Raw genomic sequence first — 25318 nt, 5'->3', positions numbered from 1 at the left:
CAAGAAAGCCTTCCTTTACTCCTCGCTTCATGTAACATAATATCTTTATCGGATGATCTCAGAAATTTGGCCAGAATTTATCGGGGCCTGTCTCCTTCCACGGATCACTGAGCCGGAAACTTGTGAGCTCGATTTGCCAATATTTTCAAAGAAAAGTTGTACATGTATCTTTTTTAGTACAAATTTTGACAGTGTCTAGTGATTGGCGTGGCTGCTTAATCAGCCGTTTTGATATTTGGACATTTTGAGATTATCATCATTGGCCGATAACTGCGCTTGCTTGGCAAATTAACAAAAGGGTGTCCAAAATCTACTGATAACATTGTTAATGGATAATCCACCTTTTTGTTTTTCTATTTTAAGGTAAATTCCAAGTAAATAGTGTCTAAAATAAGTGTTCACTTAAATGCAGCAATCTTGCTGTCATTGTCATTTCATGTGACCACAAGCAGATTCATGTTTACCTTTCATAACTAAAGTTTAATTTCATATCTTTGAATTACAGTATGTTAGGTTGTTTGCACAAATAAGATTTAGTTTAATGTGCTTTTTGTGCCTTGTTGACAGTATATTTATGTTGCTATTCTTCCGTTTATTTCAATTATTAATTTGCTAACTGCCTAATGCTTAATAAATATAGAATTCCTGTGCGATACATTATTACTGAATAGTTTTTAGTCACTTATCTGTGGCATGCAATCATGTGTTTTTAGATGGCATTCCCCGTTCAGTGCTGAAGGACTGGAGGAAGGTGAAGAAGCTCAAGCAGACGGGTGAGTCCTTCCTGCAAGATGATTCATGTTCAGAGATCGGCCCCAACCTGCAGAAGTGCAGGGAGTGCCGCTCCATCCGTACCAAGAAAGGAGAGGAGCCTGCCCACTCACCTGTCTTCTGCCGATTCTACCACTTCCGCCGGTAAGTGTGAATGAAATATGGAGCCACATGTCATGTTTGTATTGCACTGATTATACTAAACTCATCCTGGTCTCATAGAATGAACATTACTCTATATGAATTTTTGCAAACTGACTTTTATGTACCGCTTTTTATATTCCGCTGCAGTTTACTGAATGTACACTAGAGGCGCTACAACAACTGTGCATTTTATTTATTGTCACGAGTACAATTGCTCATTATGACTTTATAAACACTTATTTTTCACTCTATTACTCACATCCCATTTGTTTAATGTAATGTACTTAATATTTTTTTATGTACTGTAGTAACAATTTTATTAAAGCATTAAGACAGTTGCATGAGTAGTGTTCCATAACATATCAGGCTGAGCATTTTTAGGCCTTGATAGAGAACGTTTTTGGGTCCAGTCTGTGAGCAAAAAGAGAATGTCGAGAGGTTGTTGTGGTCAGGCTCAGCACATGGATTCTAACCGTTTTTGACAAGTATGAAAATATTTGTCATTGCGAGGCGCCTCAGTGGTTGTCTTTATTTAGTGCAAGAAATCTGCTTTTACTAAATCCAAAAAGATTTTTTCTTCCATTTAAAATCATCATCACCATCGTCAGACCCGTCTTAGCCACTCTGTGGGACCAGGCTGATGTCATAACACTGAATATACTCAGTGTTTACTTATCATGCTGTTTTTCTGCCATTTCTAGTGTCAACAGTTTTCCCCTCTTGCTCATGATGTTACAACTCAGGATTTCTCTAAGAGAAAGAAGTGAACTCTAATTGCACACTCTTTCCAGCCTCTCTTACAGCAAGAATGGAGTGATCCGGATTGATGGCTTCTCCTCACCTGACCAGTATGATGAAGAGGCTCTCAGTCTCTGGGCTCCAGATAGAGTTGAAGAAAACAGTCTGGACCTAGACGCCTCGAAATATATCCTCGGCTACATCGGTGACAAATTTTGTCAGCTGGTTATGACCGAGAACACAGCAGCTACATGGATAAAGAAAGATGGTTAGAATGATAAATTCTGAACACAGCTTATACAGTCCTTCCATGTACATCAAATTCTCTTCACACAGACATTCACTTTGATGATAGAATATTAATATTTCATCCATCCAGACTGTTGGCATAGCTTACCAAAGCAATAAGCCAGGAGAGGACATGCATCAGTCATTTTTCTGTGGTAAAACCACATTTTGGTTTATTGTTTTTTTTCTTTTATTCATTGGATAGTTCCAAATTTTACATTTTAAAATGATTCTTTTGCCAAGTAATAATGTTCATTAGCCTAACGTAGCAACTTGACACAACCAATGTGCGGTCACAGTTGAGGATATATCGACTATTTTTCGATATCAACAACAGCTTCTAATGCGGCTTCTAACGTGGATCAACCAATCATATTCCAGAGTTGGAACTATACGGTTTATAGTTTTGAAAAATGGATCATAGGTGATCTCCTGCAATTTTGTTACCAGTGCAGCCTGCCTGTCTGATATAGGAAAAGAGAGCGAGAATGGGAAAAAGAGAAAAAGAGCTAGCTCTGTGAATGTCCATTTCATGCGTCTCCTGTTTGCTTTGCTCTGCAGCCAAGATCGCCTGGAAGAGAGCGGTGCGCGGCGTGAGAGAGAGCTGCGATGCATGTGAAGCCACATTGTTTAACATTCACTGGGTCTGCCAAAAATGTGGATTTGTGGTGTGTTTGGACTGTTACAAGGCCAAGGAGAGGAAGAGTTCCAAAGGTCAGTTGTCATTTTCATATTCACCTCTGAACACCGACTGTGCTTGTACACTTCTACTTGTTGTGTCAGCCCTGCAACCTGTGCAACAGGGTCAGAAATGAACTAGGGCTTATGGCAAAAATGCACCTGAAAGAGACAGAAGTGCCCAAGAGATTTATTTATCTGTTGTGAGTTCCTCAGTTTATGTTTTCTAACTTGGGTATTTTTTCAAAATATTCTATCTAGACAGTGCAGTGACATGTATCTGTCTGACATATGTATGCACAGAAGAGACAATGGTTGTTGTGGAGCTAATATGAAGTAGTTTTTCATAAAAATAAAAAAAAGAATAAATACAAAATAAACAAAAAAACACTAACATCTCCAAAACCCACAAAATCTGGTTTTGCAATGTTCACTGTATTATTTTATATAATTATTTACAGCCTTTGTTCAGTTTAATTAATTGGTTCAGTTTAAGTATTTGACATACTGTAAACAGGTGCCACACTGTGTGATTTAACATGGTTAGAAAATAAATATGCCTTCCTAAAAGTTAAAGGAATAGTTCACCCAAAAATAAAAATTCTCATAATTTACTCACCCTCATGCCATCCCAGATGTGTATGACTTTCTTTTTAGAAGAATATTTCATCTCTGTAGGTCCTTACAATGCAAGTGAATGGTGATCAGACATTTGTAGCTCCAAAAATCACATAAAGGAAACATAAAAGTAATCCATAAGACTCCAGTGGTTAAATCCATACCTTCAGAAGTGATCAAAATTTAAGCTCTTGTTTTACTCTAAATCTCCACTTTCACTTTTACATCTGAAAGTCACATGTGGTGCCTGTTTAGTTTCTCATTCACATCTGAAAGTGAAAGTTAAAGTGGAGATAAAAAAGGACTTATATATTGATCTGTTTCTCACCCACACCTATTTATTGCTTCTGGAGATATGGATTTAACCACTGGAATCATATGGATTACTTTTATGTTTCCTTTATGTGATTTTTGAAGCTACAAAGGTCTGATCTCCATTCACATGCATTGTGAGGACCTACAGAGCTGAGATATTTTTCTAAATATCTTTGTCTGCATTCTGCTGACGAAATAAGTCATACACATCTGGGATGGCATGATGATGAGTAAATGGTGAGAGAATTTTCATTTTTGGGTGAACTATCCCTTTAACAATGCCCACAAAAATCACTTCCTGGGTGGCAAATAAAAAAGCAGGGTTCCCACTAGGAATGTACCGAACAAAATTTGTGCGATATCTGATTACATAGAACGACATCTGTCATTACCAATAGTTTGGTGGTTCTGCTTTTTATGCTACCTTGTTTCAAATTACAGAAAATGAATTACACATGTTTAAAGGAAATTGAGATAACTGTATTCTCTGTTTCTACATGTCTTCAGTTTTTCAGAGTAAATGGCCTCAGTTATACACAAAACAATGAAACAACAAGCACTTTATGAACTGACATTAACTGAATTCTAAATAGCCTCTTGTAAGAATCTCATTAAATTGGTAAGATTTTCAAATTTTTTTGATTGGTCTTAACTCACATGAACTGAAATCTGAATGATAAAGCTTGTCCCTTTTTTGCTGAAGCAGCCTCCACTTTATCTTTAATAAACTCTTCACATTCCTTGCTGTGTCGAGCTTTAAGTTGAGGAATCAAATTAGTTGTTTAAAGTTTTAACGGTACTTCCACCACGAGAAACTGCAGCAGTGTAAAGCCTACAAATTTCAACTCTACTGTCATTGTAGCCCAATTTTAAAATGATTCCACACAAGAGACATTGTCTTTCACACACAGCACGAGTTGTAGGCTAATTGTCTGATGCATTTTTCCAGCCCCTTTTTAATTTGATAGGAAATAATCAGATAATTGCTTTTATTGGCCGACACATTGGTGTGTTGCTAGTTCCCACATCTTAGAAAACTTGGAAATAATGGTTTCCATGCATGAAAAAGTCATGAAAATTTCTATTGTGAATATTTTGTCTAGTTATACTCAGCTCTAAAATATTTATTTGGCTAGATATTACACTTTGAAAGTGCAATTGCTATAAAATGATTTGTATCCTGTAAACGTGAGTGACTGAAAGAGTCATGGAAAAATCACGGAAATGCATTGGTCAAAAGGTGTGGGAACCCTGACCCTCATTTGAAACTCTGCTATGCAGTTGCATTTTCCAGAGGGGTGAGAGTCTAGTGTCCTGAGGTGGGTTGGTTTGTTTGTGTGTGTGTGTGTGTGTGTGTGTGTGTTCGTGTGCATGCTGCAGAATGTTGCAGTCGTTCTAGAGCTGTCTGGCTCTGCTGTCTCTGGGGCTTGAAGCCTAGCTCTGTCTCTTCTGTCCCCCTCATTTAAGTCCCTCTTTTCCTCTCTTCCTGTCTCCTCCAGTATTCTGCCTCAGGGCATTAAATAAAAACTCAGACTCTGGAGGTGTCATTTCTGCTGAATCACACCTGTGTATGCTCTCCCACAAGGCTCAGAGCTCCATATTTACTTTGATGTATAAACACATTTTATTAACACATTTATAAACAATTTTCTCTTCAGGAAGAAAAGGCCAGAAACAGCGCCAGTCGCATTTAAACACCGCCGCGCTCTGTGAGTAATGTGCCTTTCATTTTTCCACAGACAAAGAGCTGTATGCCTGGTTGAAGTGCGTTAAGGGACAGCCGCATGATCACAAGCACCTGATGCCAACGCAGATCATTCCAGGAACTGGTATGGAAAGAACCGCTTCCACTCCGGCATGATGCCAGATTTCAGATTGCTTTTGGTTATGCCTTGGGAAGCAGTTAAAAAAAAAAAAAAGAACACAGAAGTGCTTCATTTGACTGTTGTTTCGTGTGTGTTTTAGTTCTGACAGACTTGGTGAACGTTATGCACATGCTCAGGGAGAAGTATGCCATTAAAGCACACTGCTCGTGTGCTGGGAAGCAGAACACAATCCTCAACAAGCTGCCGTCCACCAATGGCGTCTCCCAGGTGTGTATGTATGTGTGTGTGTGTGTGTCTCATTGGGCGGTGAATGTTTCAAGCTACTTCATGTTTTCTTTGTCAGGTTAGGTATGTAGCTATATTTCATTTCTCAGGAATGAAATTGACGCTGCAAGGGCTAGACAGACAGCAGACTAAACATTTGAATATAAGTCTTTCCATACTAAATTTCCCTTGGAAATCCCAGAAAACATTACAGCATATTGAACAGACTCACAGCTTCATTTTCATTTAAATCAGATTAAGACTAAGGTCTTCAGGACACAAAGTTGTCCTCCAGGCGGTGCTTATGGGGCTCAGAAAGCTAAATCATTCAAATCTCAGGAAGAGTTTGTTTGTACTGGAGGTATTGCAATAATTAGCCTCAATTCACCAAAATATTTTAAATCAGAACATGTTTATAATCCATTGACAAGGCTGACGGTAGATTTTATCTGTCATGAAAATGGAAAACTGTTCACAATTTCGTGAAAAAAAAAAAAAAAAAGCCAAATCCAGTCATCAAAATGACTGTGATTGTTCCATCCTAACCAGCACTGAGAAAAGTAACAAACACCTTCAATATGCTACTTCAGTAGAGACGTGTACAATTACTTACACCTGAATTTAGGAGATTATTTAGACCCATTTTACTTCACCAATTTACAGTAAGACAATGTCACTAATATGTACCTTTATCATTGTATAAGCACAAGCTCCGGCACCCTCTCAATCACACACTTATTTTCACAATCCTGCTCCATAAACCTCTAAATATTTTTTTTTTCCTGTATGCGTGTTCCACAGGCTCTTGTCCGTCTCTAACACACTCTCTCTCTCTGTGTTTTCACAGGTTTTACAGAACATGCTCAATCACAGCAACAAGATCTCTCTGTGTAAGCCTGAGAGCGGTCAGCAGAACTCCTCTCTGAAGGTGGAGGCCAACGGAGGGAGCAGTCCCGCCAGCGACACCAGCACCGACAGCAAGTTCACCCCGCCCGAGTCCCAGTCACCGTTGCACTTCCTGGCTGATCTGGCTGAGCAGAAGTCCCGCGAGGAAAAAAAGGGTGGGTATGAGAGAGCTTGAGCAGTTCAAACTCAGGCAGTGTTGTTGTTATTTATGAAAAATAAAAGAAATCATTTTCATTTACTGAAACAAAAATACAAATTTGCATCATTGGAAAAATGTAAAACTAAACAAAAATACATTTTCATGGCTCCAAAACTAGCTAAACTAAAAAAAAATAAAACATTTTTTTAAAAAATATATATATATATATATATATATATATATATATATATATATATATATATATATATATATATATATATATATATATAATTTAAAAATCTAAAATAAATGTTGTTTTAGAAGTTTAAAAGTTTTTATTCATAGTATGTTATAAATGTAAAACCTTTAAAACCTGCCTGTTATAATGATAACAGTGGACAGCCCAGAGAAATGTATCATTGTTAAACATACAGTATATAAATTATGGAGCCCCTTAGAGGACAAGGAGGGAATTTATTTTCCGAAATAATTTTTTGCATTCACTCACATAAGTTTGGTTTTGGTTTTACAACAAATACCGTTGTTGAACTATGGTAAATGTAGTAAAACCATGGTTAATTTTTATAAGAGACAGATAAAACTTATTGCGAGGGAATGCAAACTATTGCGATGAAATGGAGAGCTATTGCATGGTAATACAAAAAAAACATTTCGTCCCTGTCTTCTAAGGTGCCACGTGATAAATGTTATTGGTTAACACATTAACTTTAGCAGCCCTAAAATAAAAACTAAATATACAGAAAAAATTAACTTAAACTAGAAAAATGCTAAATCAAATCTAACAGAGTGAAAACTAATAAAAACAAAACTAAATGTAAAGGACAAATTGAAGATAAAATAGAAATAAAGCTAAAAACTATTATAACCCTGACTTGAGGAATGGTTAAAGTAATGGCAGCCAGAGGCCAGGGGTCTGCCAGCTGACCCTGTGTTTTTCCTTTCTCTGCAAGCGTGAACGTGCTTGACAGGCAGCCAACATTCCACAATCCTCACATTTAGTGGTATACATTACAGGCCTTCTCAGTCCTAAGCTCCCACAGTCTAAAGAGCTCACCTAACCACATGTTTATCTAGTTCTTCAGCCACTCTCACATGCCGAACAGGCTGCTCTCTCCAAATGAACTGCACTTAAAAGACCATCAACCCTGTGGTCTTTGGCACAAGTTCAGTTTGTTGCCCAGTGCAACATAGAAGTTTCTTCATTTAGCAGGAGTGCTTTAAAGGGATAGTTCACCCAAAAATGCAAATTCTGATCATTTACTCATCCTCTTGCCTTTGCTGATGTGTATGACTTACTTTCTTCTGCTGAACACAAAAGAAGATTTTTAGAAGAATATTTCAGCTCTGTTGGTCCATACAATACAAGTGAATGGTTACCAGAACTTAGAAGGTCCAAAAAGGACATAAAGGCAGCACAAAAGTAATCCATAAGACTCCAGTGGTTAAATCCATGTCTTCAGAAGTGATATGATAGGTGTGGGTGAGAAACAGATCAATATTTAAGTCATTTTGTATTGTAAATCTACACTTTCACTTTCACATTCAGCCACCTGCTGGGTGGGGCTGGTCAAAGGTGGAGATTTATAGTAAAAAAGGACTTAAATATTGATCTGTTTCTCAACCTCAACTTTGATGCTGCCTTTGTGTCTTTTTTTGACCTTCTGAGTTCTGGTCACCATTCACTTGCATTGTATGGACCTACAGTGCTGAGATATTCTTCTAGAAATATTTATGTTCAGCTGTGTTCAACTATCTCTTTTATTGTACTTTGTGATAAGCCTACATTTGTGGTGTCTCATTCCTCATGTAAAGCAACACTTTAAACTTTCATAGCACTTATAATCAGTACTGTATATAGTTGCATTGCATGGTTTTTTTTATTTAGTTTTTTGTTATCGTTATTCTAGCATATCATATTGTAAGATGCTTTAAAACAAAATCTAATTTGGCCCTTTTTACTCAATGTTTGTTTTGATTTAATTATTTATTTTTATATAATGACTGCTTCTACTAATGTAATCTGCTGTGCAGACAAGGATAAATTTACATTTACTGTTCGTGGGTGAACTGCTTCTTTAAATGTGTTTTGAATGATGTTGAACAATGTGAAAGAAATGGATACCTGAGGTTTAACCGGCTGTATACCTGTGCTTCTCTCCTGCAGAGAATAAAGAATCTGGTGTAGTGAAGATGGAGGAGAAGGAGCAGTCAGAAGCTTTAGAGTCTCTGCACAGTAAAGCATCGTCCCTGGAGCAGGGCTCCACCCTCCGAGACCTCCTCACCACCACTGCAGGCAAACTGCGCCTAGGCTCCACAGATGCGGGCATCGCATTCGCTCCTGTCTACTCCACTGCCTCTCAGGTCTGAGAGTAAACCAACACCTACAAATCACTCTAAAACACACAACTACGCTAAAAAAAAAAAAGATTATTGCAGGTTGTTCAGTTTATTTAATTAAACTGAACTAAAGCAACACAATTCTAGAACATTTTGTCTTAACTTGATTCCATTACGTTCTATAAAATTAAATTTGTAAAACTGAAGTTTACTTAATCAATTTGAGTTAGGACTACATGAATAATTTTTGTAGCATTGATGAAACTGGGCAGGGGATTTCCATTTCCCATCATGCTTTGCAGGGGACTGGATGGGTTTTTAAATGTTGAAACTAAGTGTTATTTTATGCATTTTTGAGTAATATAAGAATAGGAAGAGATTTGTTCACGTTTAATGTTGTGTTATATTGGCATTTAAAAGTATTGTTTGTTAGGCTGGAGTTTTGGAGTTACCATTTCAAATTCAAAAAACGTTATTGTCTATCCCATGGGGATAGAACATTTTCTTTGATTAAAAGGCTCAGTAAAACAATACATACATTACATTAAAAACACATAAATTACATACACTAAAAACCCAAAGGTCACAGTACAATATAAATAATAAAGAATGAGTATAAAAGCACTGAGAGTTAAAAATCTCATCTTGACTGCTTATTTAAAATACTATTAGCAGTTGGGATAAAAGTATTTCTGTACAAGTTCTTTTTCACCAAAGGTACCGTGTACCATCTCCCAGATGGGAGTAGTTGAAATGAGTCATGGAAGGGGTGTGAAAGATCCGTTCCAATAATGGAAGATTTCTTTTTGACTGCCCGTGTGTACAGTTCTGAAAGAGATACTTGCTGTGTGCCTATTATCTTGCCTGATTTGTAATCCTTGAAAGCCTGTTTTTACATTTAACTGAAAAAGAATTGACCCAGGATGATATATTGAAGATGAGCACAGATTCAATGAGTGATTTGTACACAGTTGTTAAAATGTCCTTGCAGATATTAAAACTCTGCAGCTTTCGAAGAAGGCCTAGGTGTTGTTGAGGCTTCTTAAAAACATTGTCTGCATGCTTGGCAAAGGTGAGATGGTGGTCAATCTCTGTACCAAGGTATTTAAAAGAGTCCACCTGCTCAACCACCTCTCTGTTAAACTTGATTGGATTAAAAAGTGGGTGAGCATTATCAGCACCACAGCACAGTTCTTTAGTTTTGCTGATATTAATCTCCAACAAGCTTTCCTCAGTCCAGGCTGTGAGGTAGTTAACAAAACTGAAGTAATTGTCCAATGTCTGACTATCCTTCACACACCCTACCAGTGCCATATTGTCTGCATATTTTATAAGTGCCAGATTGTTGCTGTTGCAGGTTGTTTTATTGGTGAATGGAGAAGAGAATTGGTGATAAGACACAGCCTTGGAGGAGTCCGAATAAAAATATTATATATTAATATTATTTTCCACTTTCACTGACTTAGATTTTTTTAACCAACATCAGTCCTGATCATAACTACCAAATATTCATTCTTTTTCAGGATTTTAACCCTTTAAATGCCAGTTTGTTTACTTAATGCCACTGTTGTTTTTCACACACACACACACACACACACACACACACACACACACACACACACACACATTTCTCAAGACACACATACAAAGCACACTCTGACATCCATACCAACACACCCACACATTTTTAGCTGCATCATTTATTCAGTTGGCCTGCAGTGGTCTATAATACAGCAAACAGAAAATATGAAAAAAGCATGTATTTGCTCCGTAGGCTAAACATGAGAAAAAATGGCGCTATCTGGTGGAAAATATTTAAAAATTACATTTTGAAGCCAGGGCTCCAGAATGAAAGCATAATATCATAGAATTCATGATTTTATGCTTTAATGGCACTGGTATCAAATATTGCAATATTGTTTTATTTGGTTTCAATGGGGACATTTTTGTCTTTAAGGTCCTGAGTGTAACTAGTTTGTGCACACTGTATATTATAGATGTATTATAGGAACTGAGGTTGAAATATCAGAACTCCCCAAAAAATACACACCTTTGGAAAATTTATGCCGTTGGAATTAACGTAGCCAAAATGATAATAAAAACAAAAATGAAAAAGACAAAAATGTCCTGAAGGTAGCACAAGGGTTAAAATCACGTTCTCTGATTTAAAACCATTTACCAGCACATGTTGTGGTTGATCCTGTAAAAAGCTTTTAATCCATAAATCAGGGTTTGATGCACTTGTATGTCCTCCAGACGGTTTAAATGGGTGTTAGTATTCAATGTGTTAAAAGCAGAGGAATAAATAAAATACTGATGTAGGAGTGTGGCAAACCCAGGTGCCTTGCAGCTTTGTCCAGTAGTGTGAGACTTGCATCCTCAACATCACGACTTGCCCTGTATGCAAACTGTAGTGGATCGAGCTTGCCCTCCACTGCCCGGGAGAGCTTCTGGCTGACCACTCTTTCCATACATTTGCAAAGCACAGATGTCAGCACCACAGGTCTGTAGTCTTTTGGCTCTTTGGCATGTGACGTTTTAGGGAGGGGAATGATGGTGATTTCCTTCCAGGCCTGTGGGACAAAGCTGGAGTTGAGGAATAGCTGAAAAAGTTGTGCCAGCACACCCTTCAGCTGAACTGCACATTCCTTCAGTACCTTGCCTTGTATCCATCTGGCCCCGGTGCCTTGCGGGGCTTGACATTTGCCACAGTGCCTTCTTCAGTTGTAACGTGTGGAAAAGCAGGAGGGTTCAGAGGGGTCCAGTGGTCTTTTGAGTCTGTATTATTTTTTTATTTTTTATTTTATTTATTTTTTTATCCCCTTTTCTCCCCAATTTGGCATGCCCAATTCCCACAACTTTAGTAGGTCCTCGTGGTGGCGCGTTTACTCACCTCAATCAGGGTGGTGGAGGACAAGTCTCAGTTGCCTCCGCTTCTGAGACAGTCAATCCACGCATCTTATCACGTGGCTTGCTGTGCATGACACTGCAGAGACTCGCAGCATGTGGAGGCTCATGCTACTCTCCGCGATCCACGCACATCTTACCACATTCCCCATCGAGAGCGAGAATCACTAATCACGACCACGAGGAGGTTACCCCATGTGACTCTACCCTCCCTAGCAACCAGGCCAATTTGGTTGCTTAGGAGACCTGGCTGGCATCACTCAGCACACCCTGGATTCGAACTCGCGACTCCGGGGGTGGTAGTCAGCGTCAATACTCGCTGAGCTACCCAGGCCCCCTTGAGTCTGTATTATTAAAATGGGTATAAAATGTGTTGAATTTGGTGCAAAACTGGCAGGATCAGAACACTGGTTTCTAAATGACTTCTGGTTTCTTCCCATCATTGTGTTTAAGTTGTGGTGAAGATTGGCGCTTGTTCTTATGTTGTGTATGGACTCTCACTTTCAGTGAAGTTTAATTTGAGTGCTGCTTAGCTCTATAAGCAGTTGCTATCAAAGAGTTTCACTGTTGTTACACTTGCTCACCTGGCACATACTAATGGTTAATAAAATGAATTTAGTTGGACCTACTAAAGACATTTAATTAGATCTTATCTATTTGTTCTGACAAAATGAATTTAAGTTTGTACAACTTGAACTAGAACAAGTCAGAAAATTTGAATTTAATTGCGTGGCAAAGATTTCCTCAATTTAATTCAGTTTAGTGAACTACTTTTTTTTTTTTTTTTTTTTTTTTTTTGTGTATATTAACAAACAGAGACTAGTATACAGAGATTTCAACATGTTTACATTAGACCCAAAATTTATTTGTACACTTAAGCCACATGAATGTCATTGCATTAGATTAATTGTCAGCCAAGTGGCACTTATTTTAAATAAAGGTAACACAAGTAAATTTTTGGTGTTTTGTTACAGTAGGTTTGAAATGATAAATCAATAGATATACTTTTCAGAATGAAGACAAAAAGTATTTGGACACTTTCTAGTTGTCAAATGTTTGTGGAAAATATCCATAGTTAATATGATGAACTACTCCTGTGGTTACTCTGCATGGACACCTTTATGAACTTCAAAAATTCACTAAAAATCACCTTTACACTTTCTTAGAAAAGTTAATTCTGAAAAAAGGTGTAGCATAATTTCTTTTGCAGACGACATTTGATTTCATATTTTGCTGTCTAATGCAATGAAATTCAAGCATTTCTTGTGTTACTGTAGACTATATTAATATACAGAAATTTAACTTATAATAATAATTAGTCACAATAAATTACAAAATGCAACTATTCTAGCATTCTTTAAATGAATATTCCAGGTTCAATACAAGTTAAGCACAATCGAAAGCATTTATAGCATATTTATTACCACAATAATTTATTTTGACTTGTCCCTCCTTTTCTTAAAAAAATAAAATAAAATAAAAAAAGCAAAAATCTGGGTTACAGTGAGACACTTACAATGAAAGTGAATGGGACCGATTTTTGGATGTTAAAATATTCACTTTTTCAAAAGTATAAAACAAGACATAAAGGATATGCGTGTTAACATGATTTTACTGTGATAAAATCACTTGCTTACATTTTCTGTGTAAATTTATGGCCAATTTTACAACTTCGTTACCTTGACGATGTAATGTCAACAAACCCTAAAATGACTGTAAAAATGAAGATTTAAACAACTTTACAGCTCAAATAATACATGAGTTTTAACAGAATAATTAATGTAAGTACTTTTTATAAAATTATAAGCTTCACATTTCTGTGTTTAAACCCTTCAAAAATTGGCCCCATTCACTTCCATTGTAAGTGCCTCACTGTAACCTCGATTTTTGCTTTTTTAAAGAAAAGGAGGGACAAGTTGAAAATAATTTTTGTGGTGATCAACATTATGCCACAAATGCTGTTGATTGAGCTTAACTTGTATTGAACCTGGAATATTCCTTTTAAAAAAGGAATAATAAAAATAATACATGCACTACATTTTAAACTTACTGTCCTTAAATAACTTGCTGTTTTATTTGTTGTGCTCTCAGATTGTTAAGAGTGGTCGCAGCATGCCCAACATCCTGGATGACATCATCGCCTCTGTGGTAGAGAACAAGATCCCAGCGGGCCGCGGTACCAAGCTGAACCTGAAGCACGAGCCAGTAGAGGAGCCCAAAGCCGAGAAGAAACCAGTGGAAGAGCTGCCCAAACTGTACGCTGACATCCCCCACTGCTGGCTGTATGAGCGCAGGCTGCTCTGGCTCAAAGACCATCGTAACAGCAACAACTGGAAACTCTTCAGGGAGTGCTGGAAACAAGGACAGGTCTGTCAAACAAAGCCTTTATATAGATTTCAAATCACTACACCTTTTTTCTAACCTGGTTTTCACCATAAAAATAGCCATGGAAGCTGGGATTCTTCTGCGCTAGCTTCTACTCTATACTACTATAGCTACTCTTGGAACTTGGTGGTTCAATACTGCAAAACCGTCTGCTGAATGACGATGTAAATGTAAATATGTTATGATGTATTGAACCTTGATTCTTAGGCGGTTGACATAAGTTTGAGTCTGGGACACAACATTTTCTGATCTTCCCTCTTCACCCTATTACTATCATCTCTCCATTCTACCTGTCAATAAAAGTGGTAAAAACAACCAGGTCGTTTCTCATGTAGTGTTTAGGGTTCTGTTCCAGAATTCATGATAATCCTAATAATCCACTATCGTCCGCCTAGAGGTTGCACTACAAATAATCATCCATCACTTTGATTGACTGGGATGTAAAATCTCCATCATGGTCTATTTTAATCCTTGTTTTTTTTTTTTTCATTTCATTTGTGTATGGGTCTGTGGCCCCATTTACACCTTGCCTTAATGTGCATTTTCGATGGTCACTATCTGATAGCACTTGAGGTGGATAGTAACGTGCTACATTTACTTAGTTACATTTACTTGAGTACATTTTTGGAGAAAATTTACTTTTAAGAGTAGGTTTAATATTGGGCACTTTTTACTCTTACTCAAGTACATTTTTAATGAAAAAGGTCACACTTTCTATTATGTGGCCTCAACTACTATGTACTAACATTAAATACATACAAGACTATGTATTTACTGTGTAACTACATGTTGTTCTGTAAAATGCCCACATTTGCTGCTACTGAGGTTGAGGTACGGGTAGGTTTAGGAGTAAGGGTAGGGTTAGGATTAGAGTTAGGTTTTGGGGTAAGGGTTGGGTTAGGGGTAAAATTAACAGTGTAACTACAAATGTAATTAAATGCAACAACATGTAAGTACATTGTATCAAATTGTTATGTAAATAGTAGTTCATTAATTTTTTTTTACTTCATTACAATGGGTTTATGTTCCTTTCGTTACATTACTGGCTTTAATTCAATAAGTTTTAATAAATGCATAATTTATTGAGAGATGTTTGAATGGGATTTTTACGACAGTGGAACTTCACAGTTGCGCTTTGTCACTCGAGTCTAGTCCATCACTGCAGCAGCAGCAAACGCTCAAAACAAACATTTATTTTTCGTAACGCAGTGCCTTCATTTTACACCAAGACAAGTGGATATTTCAAGATTAGAATTGCAGCTCCAATTTAAGAAAACTCATTGCGGTGAGACTGACAGTCTTAGTCACCATTCCCTTTTAAAATATGGAGGGAAAAAAACATGCAATGAAAGTAAATTGTGACTGAGGATAACATTCTGTCTGACATCTCCTTAAATGTGTTGCATTGAAGAAAGTCATACAGGTTTGGAACAACATGAGGGTGAATGATAAAATAATTTACAATAATAATAATAATAGTTCTTATTATTAAATTATTATTATTATTCTGTAATACATGTTAAATGTGTATTATGTAATGGAATATTGGGGAGTAAACGTCCATTGTGTTGCATATGAAAGTAACTAGTTACTTGCTACTTGAGTATTCTTTTAATTGGATACTTTTTTACTCTTACTCAAGTAATTATTAACATCATTACTTTTACTTCTACTTGATTAATTAATTAATTTATTTTTTATTTTATTTTTTTTCAAGTAATTGTACATTTACTTGAGTACAGATTTTGGCAACTCTACCCACCTCTGCGCTTGACCACATTAAAGTTCAATTCAGTTACCACAGCCTATGATGTAACATGTAAGTAGTGTTTTCCATTTTGCGCGAATAACTTTGATCAGATCTCTCTATCCGAGTGTATTGCAATCCAGCTAAAGATTATCCAGATACTATTTGGATATGAAACGCATGTTAAGGCAAGGTGTAAATGGAGCCAATGACGTAATGCTTTTTTTTGTCCGTTTCTATTAAGTTATTCAAAAATACATTAAAAATTTTATTCACACAAAACAATTACTTGAATGCGCCTGAACTATGAAGAATTGTATTTATTTATTTATTTTTTAGTTCAGTTATTTAATTTTTTTGCTGTGGCTTAAAGTCAAAAACATCTCATTAAAAGACTTAATCAAAAGACATTAGAAGTTGTAAAAGTTGAAATTCTTGAAAATAGAAATGTTGGAAGAAGTTTGTAATAATAGTTGAGTATTATTTCTTTTTAAAAATAAGCAATGAAACAATTTTGTTTAATAATGTTTAAAAAAGGGGGGCCTGGTTAGCTCAGCGAGTATTGACGCTGACTACCACCCCTGGAGTCACGAGTTCGAATCCAGGGCGTGCTGAGGTTCTCCAGCCAGGTCTCCTAAGCAACCAAATTGGCCCGGTTACTAGGGAGGGTGGAGTCACATGGGGTAACCTCCTCATGGTCGCTATAATGTGGTTCTCGCTCTCGGTGGGGCATGTGGTGAGTTGTGCGTGGATTCCACGGAGAATAGTGTGAAGCTTCCACACGCGCTAGGTCTCCATGGTAATGCGCTCAACAAGCCACGTGATAAGATGTGCAGATTGACTGTCTCAGTCGCGGAGGCAACTGAGATTCGTCCTCCACCACCTGGATTTAGGCGAGTCACTACACCACCACGAGGACTTAAAAAGCGCACTGGGAATTGGGCATTCCAAATTGGGGAGAAAATAAAAAAAATTATAATAATAATATTTAAAAAAAGTAGGATATTTCAAGTGAGGATGTACTTCCTTTAGGATGAAATCTGATTGTCACTAATGACCAAAGGGAAACAAAAGAACTGTGAGGTTGAAATCTGTAGGCATAGTTCCTCTTCCTCTTTGACTCATTATCATTGTTCAGAAGCTGGTGCTTAGACGGAGGAGAGTTTCTGCCTCTCTGGGTTTGAACTGCATTTTCTGCTCCAAGATGACATTTATTGACCCTTGTTCAGTGGAGCATGACTTTACAGTTCTGCAGGAAATAATATAGTGACACTAAAAAGAGTGGGTCTCCTGATAAGTGGGCTCTTTTCCCAAACCTAGTGAGCTGCCCATATGGCAGTATTTTAAGGCATCACAAGCACGCTCCCAACATGAAGGCTGTTCCAAAAGGTAGGCATCATAATTATGCTGCTTTAAAAAATAAAGTTCTTATTTTGGCCAAATTCAAATTGTAAATTCAGTCCAAACTGATGCAGTAAGCAAGCAAAAAATTGTAAATACACATGAAAAATACCATACATTTGGGTGGAACCTGTGATGTGGCAATTGGAAGACCCTTAATTGTTTTTGTATTAAAATTTTCTGCAGACAGTGCAAGAACTTTTCTAAGGTTAAAATAGACCTGCAATAAATCTGTAAGCTAAAAACACAAATGAGGATTTAATAATTAGGCCTGTTTCCATTATTATTGTCTGACATATGGCCAAATACGAACATGTAAAATTAAAGTTCATATATTTGAGCAAAAAATGTATGTACATATTCAGTATTCAATATTCAAATATGTTACATATATGAAAATGGCAATTTTTGTAATATTTTGAAATATGCAGTATGTTGCATATTGCACACTGTATTAAGCACTTCAAATTAAAATCACATTTTACTATCTAACTAAGGGAATTTTAAGCGAATATAGAAATGCTATTAACGAGGGGGTTTTGTGTCTCATTCGCTGCACTGTGCTGTGGTGTACGTGTGCTGTCTGCGGTCCCGCGAAACTTTAGACAAGGATTGTGATAGTGAACACAAAACGTTCCGGTATCACTTTCACATTTGTATAATAGCAAATGTTCTTGGCCATTGTGGGTTCATGCAGGTAGGGTTAATGACATGCAGTGACACAGAGGAGTCGTCGAGGAGGAGACGCTTACTTTGTTACTGTGGAGATGAGAACGGCAGCTGTGCAGTTGAATATGTCGCGACTGCTTCAAGCTTTTCAAGCAATTGTTTTGCTGCTGTCAGACATGGAGGAAAGCGATGGGAATACCTCAGATTCATGATTTATGTGGAAAATTTGCGGAAATTATATAAAGTTTTAAGCGACCGTAAATAATGCTGAGATTGCTTGAATTTGCAAGAATTTGTGATCGCAAAATCACAGAGGGACTGTTAAGTAATTTATTAGTCAAATCTCCCTTGAGTGAGTTGTTGCCTTTGTACAGCATTCCAAATCAATCACTTGTGAACTGATCCATTTGAGTTAGGGTGTTGCCTTAAAAGGTACTTGCATATGTATGGCTCACTAGCAGGGATGTGATTCTTCTGGATTACTCTGGAATTAAATTTTTTCCGACCTAAATATATGATCCACGTGAATTGTGTAAATCTGTTAAAAAATAAATAAAATGGTTGTGTTCATATTTCTTCGGGGGGGTTAATATGTTATCGACAATATCCTGTTTAGTGCATTCTCTAAGCATTTTTCACCCCAACAAGTGTCATTCAAACTTCCCTCGGAACTGATTCATTCACTTAAAGGTCATTGCTGCTTCTGCATCACGCACACACTTTGTTGAGAACACGAGAGAAGGAGGCACCTGATTCTCACTGCCAGGACTTTATTCAAGTAAGCCAAAAGAAAGTGGTTGGACATGAAACGGGTTTGAACCGTTGCCACTGTTGCTGACAGGTGAAATATTGCTAGCTGCAATTCATGTGTCACAGACGTGATATTTGCGGTGAAATCGTGAAATGTATCTTAACATATAAAGTGTCCATTGCCAGTATATAGAACCATTTGTATGTATAATCATAAAACCCTGCAGATGCAGTCCAGACATTGGGAACATTTCAGTCTAGACAAATGTTTCCCCCGTTTAGATCGGGAAATTAACTTGGTTGGATGTAGTAAAAGGGGAGACCACTCTCTGTAAAAATCTCTATAAAAAGAATTTAAATGCACAATCCAGAAATAATACTAGCCACACAATGAAGAGGGGTCAGTACTCCCCAGAGCATGTACAATATTACATTTTTATACACTGTCATTTTCACGTTAATGTGGAAAAATCGTGACAATTGTAAAAGCAGCACTTACAGTAAGTACATATTGAAGGAACGCTCTTTAAAATAATTCAAATAGCGAAGCTTGTCAAAACGATCCCTTCCCAAATGTTGGCAATAGTTGCCTAATATAGACTTCATTCTGAGCTCTGTTTGGGTGGTTTTGTGCTGATCAACAATAGCTATGTGTTTGTTAAAAATTATTGGTAACACTTTACAATAAGATTTTATTTGTTAACATTAGTTAATGCATTAGGTATCATGAAATAAATATTAACAATATTTTAACAATTATTAATAACACTACCACCCCTGGAGTCACAAGTTCAAATCCAGGGTGTGCTGAGTGACTCCAGTCAGGTCTCCTAAGCAACCAAATTGGCCCAGTTGCTAGGCAGAGTAGAGTCACATGGGGTAACCTCCTCGTGGTGTGATTAGTGGTTCTTGCTCTCAATGGGGCACGTGGTAAGTTGTGCGTGGATCGCGGAGTGCGGGTTGACGGTCTCAGAAGCGGAGGCAACTGAGACTTGTCCTCCGCCACCCGGATTGAGGTGAGTAACTGCGCCACCACGAGGACCTACTAAGTAGTGGGAATTGGGCATGCCAAATTGTTAGAAAAGGTGATTAAAAAAATGTATTAATAAAAATAAATAAATGATTAATAACAGTTATATTTTTTTCTTTGTCCCCCACTTTGCTCAGTACATTTTCCTGCTTTTTTGTGCTTAGCCGATCACATGCCTGCACAAGGTTTTAAAACAGAGCCATAGACACACTTTAAAGGGAGTGCCAACCTTTCAGGCGGTGGATTTTGGGCCTGTATTTAGACTTATCAGTGCAGAGGCTGGTTGTGCATGTTTGCTCACATAAATAAAAACATGATATGTTGTTTGTTAGAGATGTTTTCACAGAGGCTAGTTTTGTACATCAGTTTATTAATCACAAGCTCACAGAACTTTTACCAATCAGTTAATATAAACATTCCTGTTAATCTTTCAATTGAAAGTAATCAATTTTACGATCTCACTTTTTGTCTTGTTTGAGGTTGTGATCTCAGCTGTCATTAAAAGGCCATTTCTTGTGTGGTGTTGTTGCAGCCTGTGCTTGTCTCTGGGGTGCACAAAAAACTCAACGGTAGCCTGTGGAAGGCCGAGTCCTTCAACCAAGAGTTTGCCGACCACCAGGGGGACCTTTTGAACTGCAAGGATGGAGTAATGTCCAACTCAGGCGTCAAGGAGTTCTGGGACGGCTTTGAGGATCTCACGAGTGAGTGTTATTTTACACGTGTCATTTTAAGTCAACAAAGAAACAATTTTCATATTTATTAGTGTACTGTATTTCTTATTATGCGAGTCATGCTCTCTTTACAGAGCGTCCTAAGTCTAAAGACGGAGAAACCGTGGTGTATCGGCTGAAAGACTGGCCATCTGGGGAGGAGTTTATGGCTTTGATGCCTTCCAGGTACCTTATTGACACCAAAACACTTATTAATAATAAGCATGCTGGTAAGCTAAAGTTATTCGCTCAATTTACCAGCCAGAATCTTGTTATCATGAATTTAAAAAAAGAATAATAATTTTTGTCTTTGTAATCTTTAATAAAAATGGTGTAGCAACTTTCCATTCCGTTTGACGTTATAGGTTGCGCTTGCAATGTTAAGCAATAGACAGTTAGCTAGTTGGGTCTATTCTTCTGTCAAATGCACACTTTTTTTCTTTTCTCATTGAGTATCCTGTTTTACTCTGAAATACAACACATTATGGAAATAAAATGGGTTATGAATGCCATTTCACGTTGACTTTAAATGTTTCATTCTTGCGCTCTGAAAGGACATAAATCAGCTCTGTTTCGGTACGAAATGTGTTGTTGAAGTATGTGCTGTGATGACGTGCTTTAACGTGTTCATGTCATTTTTGTGTAGGTATGATGATCTCATGAAGAACCTCCCTATGCCAGAATATTCAGACCCAGAGGGAAACTTCAACCTGGCCTCCCATCTGCCCTCCTTCTTTGTGCGGCCGGACTTGGGCCCTCGTCTCTGCTGCGCTTATGGTACGGCAGCTCCCTCTGAGAAACACACACATGCACACATTTCTAGTTTAGTTTCAATTTTATAAGCGGCTTGCAGTGTTTTCTGCATATGTTTATAGTAAAGAATTTTATAATTTAATCACAATTTACATACAATTTCTGATTGAATCGCACAAAACTGGTCAAGAACATATCTTGGTCATATTTCACCCCCAGATTAAAAGAGGGAAATATATTGTATTTTGGTTAAAGAAAATGAAGCCAATTATAGGACCATTAAGATGTTTTTGTAGTGTGACATTATTCTTATGACAATTAAGCATGTGTTAATTAGTTTTACTTAGTATTAGTTTAATAATGAGAATAATTGGAATTACAAAATCATTAAAAATTAAAACATGTTTATGTATAATGATAGAGAACTTAGGTGGGGTTGGTGAGCTTAATTGCCATGAAAGTAATGCCACAAAGCAAATATACAGTATATTGCAAATATATTATATGCAAAATATTATTTATTTTAAATCTAATGAGAATAATTGGAATTACAAAAACATTTTAGAGTAAAACATGTTGATGCATTACGGTAATGAGAATTTAAATTTATTGCATGCAAAATATAAATTACTTTGTAGGGTTGAAGTATGACTCAGACATGTTTACCCCTAAAGTGCACATAAAAATAAAAGCAACAACAAAATTGCTGCTAACTAACTAATAACCAGCTTTGTTAATTGAATGGTGTATTACCCATGTCACAGGTGTGGCGGCGTCTCAGGAGCAGGATTTCGGCACCGCTAACCTGCACATGGAAGTGTCGGATATCGTCAGTGTGCTGGTTTACGTAGGAGTGACCAAGGGGAATGGTGTCCTCTCCAAAACGGGTAATCTTGAGACCACGCTCAACACACAACTGTCAAAAGCCACTGTCCATTTAATAAACTTGATCAGATTAGTCGCTGGGGGAAAAGCCACCTCCTCAAGCACAAATCTTCCCTAGCCCCCTCTACACGAGAGCTCACAGAAAAAACATGTAGAAGAACCTACCCTGGATGCAAAATTTGGAGATTGTAGATTGGGAATGATTATACTGTATTCTAGATATGAAGTAAAATGATTTATTTTTTTATTTATGACTTAATAATTAATGCATAAAAGTTTAAACAGGCTATAGTCGCTACTGTACCTTTACATTTACATTTATTCATTTAGCAGATGCTTTTATCTAAAGCGACTTACAGAAGAGGGATAATACATTATAAGCGATTCATATTAAGGAGACAGTGGTATGAAAAGTGCTGCATTACAAAGTTTCACTAGCACCTTTAGGACTTATAGACTATGTACAAGACTACACTGATCAGCCACAACATTAAAACCACCTGCCTAATATTGTGTAGCTCCCCCTTGTGCCGCCAAAACAGCGTCAACCCACATCTCAGAATAGCATTTGTACAGAGTGGTTATCTGAGTTACCGTAGACTTTATCAGTTTGAACCAGTCTGGCCATTCTCTGTTGACCTCTCTCATCAACAAGGAATTTCCGTCCACAGAGGTGCCACTCACTGGATGTTTTTTGTTTTGGCATCATTCGGAGACTGTAGTGCATGAAAATCCCAGAAGATCAGCAGTTACAGAAATACTCAAACCAGCCCATCTAGCACCAACAATCATCCATGCGATTATCTAATCAGCCAATTGTGTGGCAACAGTGCAGTGTATAAAATCATGCAGATACAGGTCAGGAGCTTCAGTTAATGTTCACATCAATCATCAGAATGGGGAGAAAGGTGATCTCAGTGATTTTGACCTTGGCATGATTGTTGGTGCCAGATGGGCTGGTTTGACTATTACTGTAACTGCTGATCTCCTGGGATTTTCACGCACAACAGTCTCAGAATTTACTCCGAATGGTGCCAAAAACAAAAAACATCAAATGAGTTGCAGCTCTGTGGACGGAAATGTCTTGATGATGAGAAAGGTCAACAGAGAATGGCCAGACTGTTTCAAACTGATAAAGTCTACGGTAACTCAGATAACCGCTCTGTACAATTGTGGTGAGAAGAATAGCATCTCAGAATGCTATTCTGAGATGCAGGTTGGCGCTGTTTTGGCAGCACGAGAGGGACCTACACAATATTAGGCAGGTGGTTTTAATGTTGTGGCTAATCGGTGTATATATCCTATGTTATGATTGGCTGTCCTCTGTGTACATAGTTCACACTCTTGTTCATTAGAACAGGCGAAGTTGCCTAATGAATCAGTGTTGGTATGCACATGTAGCCGGTCAAATGTTAATGTGCTCATCGTTTTGATGTCATAACTATGATGATTTCTGAATGACCTGGACTTAGTTTCCAATATTAAGTGTAAGTTGTACTTCTGTAGCGTTCAATCTTTGCGTCTTGTCCCGTATGTCTCGAGGAAACGTCTTCTGCTAGTCCACCCCCTTCTCCTCCTCCCTGCTGTGATCATCTTTCTATTTTTATCCACTGTCTCATGGGCAGACACGAGGAGAATACATAAAAGCCAGACACCCACGCACACTCCTAACCATTAATTTTTTAAACATCGCTCTATCTTCAAACAAGAATGGTGCTCTCTTCCAGCCAGATTGCCTTTTTAATAAATTAAGCTGACTGTGTAATATGTATTCTGTGTGTGTGTTTGTGACCACATTAATGTGTTTGCGCAAAACACACAGGAGTGCTTAAGAGGTTGGAGGAGGAAGATCTGGATGACAATGTGAAGAAAAGATTAAAGGACTCGAGCGAGACTCCCGGAGCCTTGTGGCACATCTACACGAGTAAAGACGGCGAGAAGATTAAAGAGTTTCTGCACAAGGTTATTTCCTTTTGATTTCTCCTCCTGATCTTGAAATAATACAGTGCATCATTGCTGTGACGCAGTCTGTTGATCTCGGTCGGTGAGTGTCCTTATAAAACTTCTCCTTCTAGCAGACGTTTTATAGGAAACAATTAATCACTGTCCTTCCTGTTAATGGAGTGCCTTACTTTCAAAGAACTAATGTTGTCATGTAGGAAATGTCTCAGGCATTTCTCTGAAATGACCCTAGTTTCTCAGAGTTTGTCTGCTTGGAAAATTATAAACTATTTAAAATAGTCATAGTTCACCCAAAAATGAAATATTTACAGGATAATTTATTCACCCCCATGTTATACCAAACCTGTATGACTTTCCTCCTTCCGTGGAGCAGAAAGGAGTTGTTTATCAGCATGTTCACACTGCTCTTTTCCATATAACAAATGTTTATGGTGACCAGGGGATGTTAAGCTTCAAAATTAACAAAATTTGAGTATACATTGACATACTTGACAGCATTAATACCTCACCAAGATGGAATTATGATGTTTATTTTACTGTTTACGTGAGATCAACCAGTGTTTGTCTTGCTATCTACGTAATGAGCATCCCTGGAATAAAGTACAAGGTCGAGCTTGTGATCATAAGACCCAAAAAGACGATTGTTCAAATGAAAATCACAAATGATCAGAAAATCAGTTTTTTTTTTACCATAATACAATTCAAATACGGCCCCTTTAGGCATGTCTAGCAGAACCGAATACACCAAGCTACTTTGAAAATGTGGAAAAGATAATGAAATTAAAAGACTTTCAGTGACTAGAAATTAAGTTTCAGTCTGTTCCCACACAAAGCTATTGTATGAATTCAGAAGACTTGGTATATAATACAAAAATAGTATTGACTACTTTTATGATTCTTTAATAGTCTCTTGGCGTTTTACAGCCCCTTGTCACAAAGTTTTTTTTTTTTTTTTTATTGTGCTAAAAGAGCAGCGTGAATATTAATCTTAATTTCTTTTGTATTCTGTGAAAGTAATTTGTTTAATATGAAAGTTGAAACTTTCTCCAATGACATAAACACGTGATTTTACGG

General features: G+C 37.4%; 1 protein-coding gene across 4 annotated transcripts in view; it reads left to right on the top strand.

Annotated features, from left to right (window-relative positions):
- Nucleotides 1-25318, top strand: part of jmjd1cb (jumonji domain containing 1Cb) — a 238342-nt gene that overhangs the window by 203522 nt on the left and 9502 nt on the right. For all 4 annotated transcript variants that reach the window (XM_051673704.1, XM_051673703.1, XM_051673702.1 and 1 more), the window contains 13 exons: nt 714-915; nt 1707-1921; nt 2503-2655; nt 5292-5381; nt 5518-5645; nt 6490-6703; nt 8873-9069; nt 14044-14319; nt 20467-20635; nt 20740-20830; nt 21291-21421; nt 22162-22284; nt 24105-24244. In XM_051673704.1, coding sequence (XP_051529664.1) covers nt 714-915; nt 1707-1921; nt 2503-2655; nt 5292-5381; nt 5518-5645; nt 6490-6703; nt 8873-9069; nt 14044-14319; nt 20467-20635; nt 20740-20830; nt 21291-21421; nt 22162-22284; nt 24105-24244 — 2129 coding nt within the window. The remainder of the gene's footprint in view (nt 1-713; nt 916-1706; nt 1922-2502; nt 2656-5291; nt 5382-5517; nt 5646-6489; nt 6704-8872; nt 9070-14043; nt 14320-20466; nt 20636-20739; nt 20831-21290; nt 21422-22161; nt 22285-24104; nt 24245-25318) is intronic.

The sequence above is a fragment of the Myxocyprinus asiaticus genome, chromosome 36, assembly GCF_019703515.2.
Source record: "Myxocyprinus asiaticus isolate MX2 ecotype Aquarium Trade chromosome 36, UBuf_Myxa_2, whole genome shotgun sequence".
NCBI lineage: Eukaryota > Metazoa > Chordata > Actinopteri > Cypriniformes > Catostomidae > Myxocyprinus > Myxocyprinus asiaticus.
Note: the sequence above shows the minus strand (reverse complement) of the source record. Positions and strands in the feature narration are given on the sequence as shown.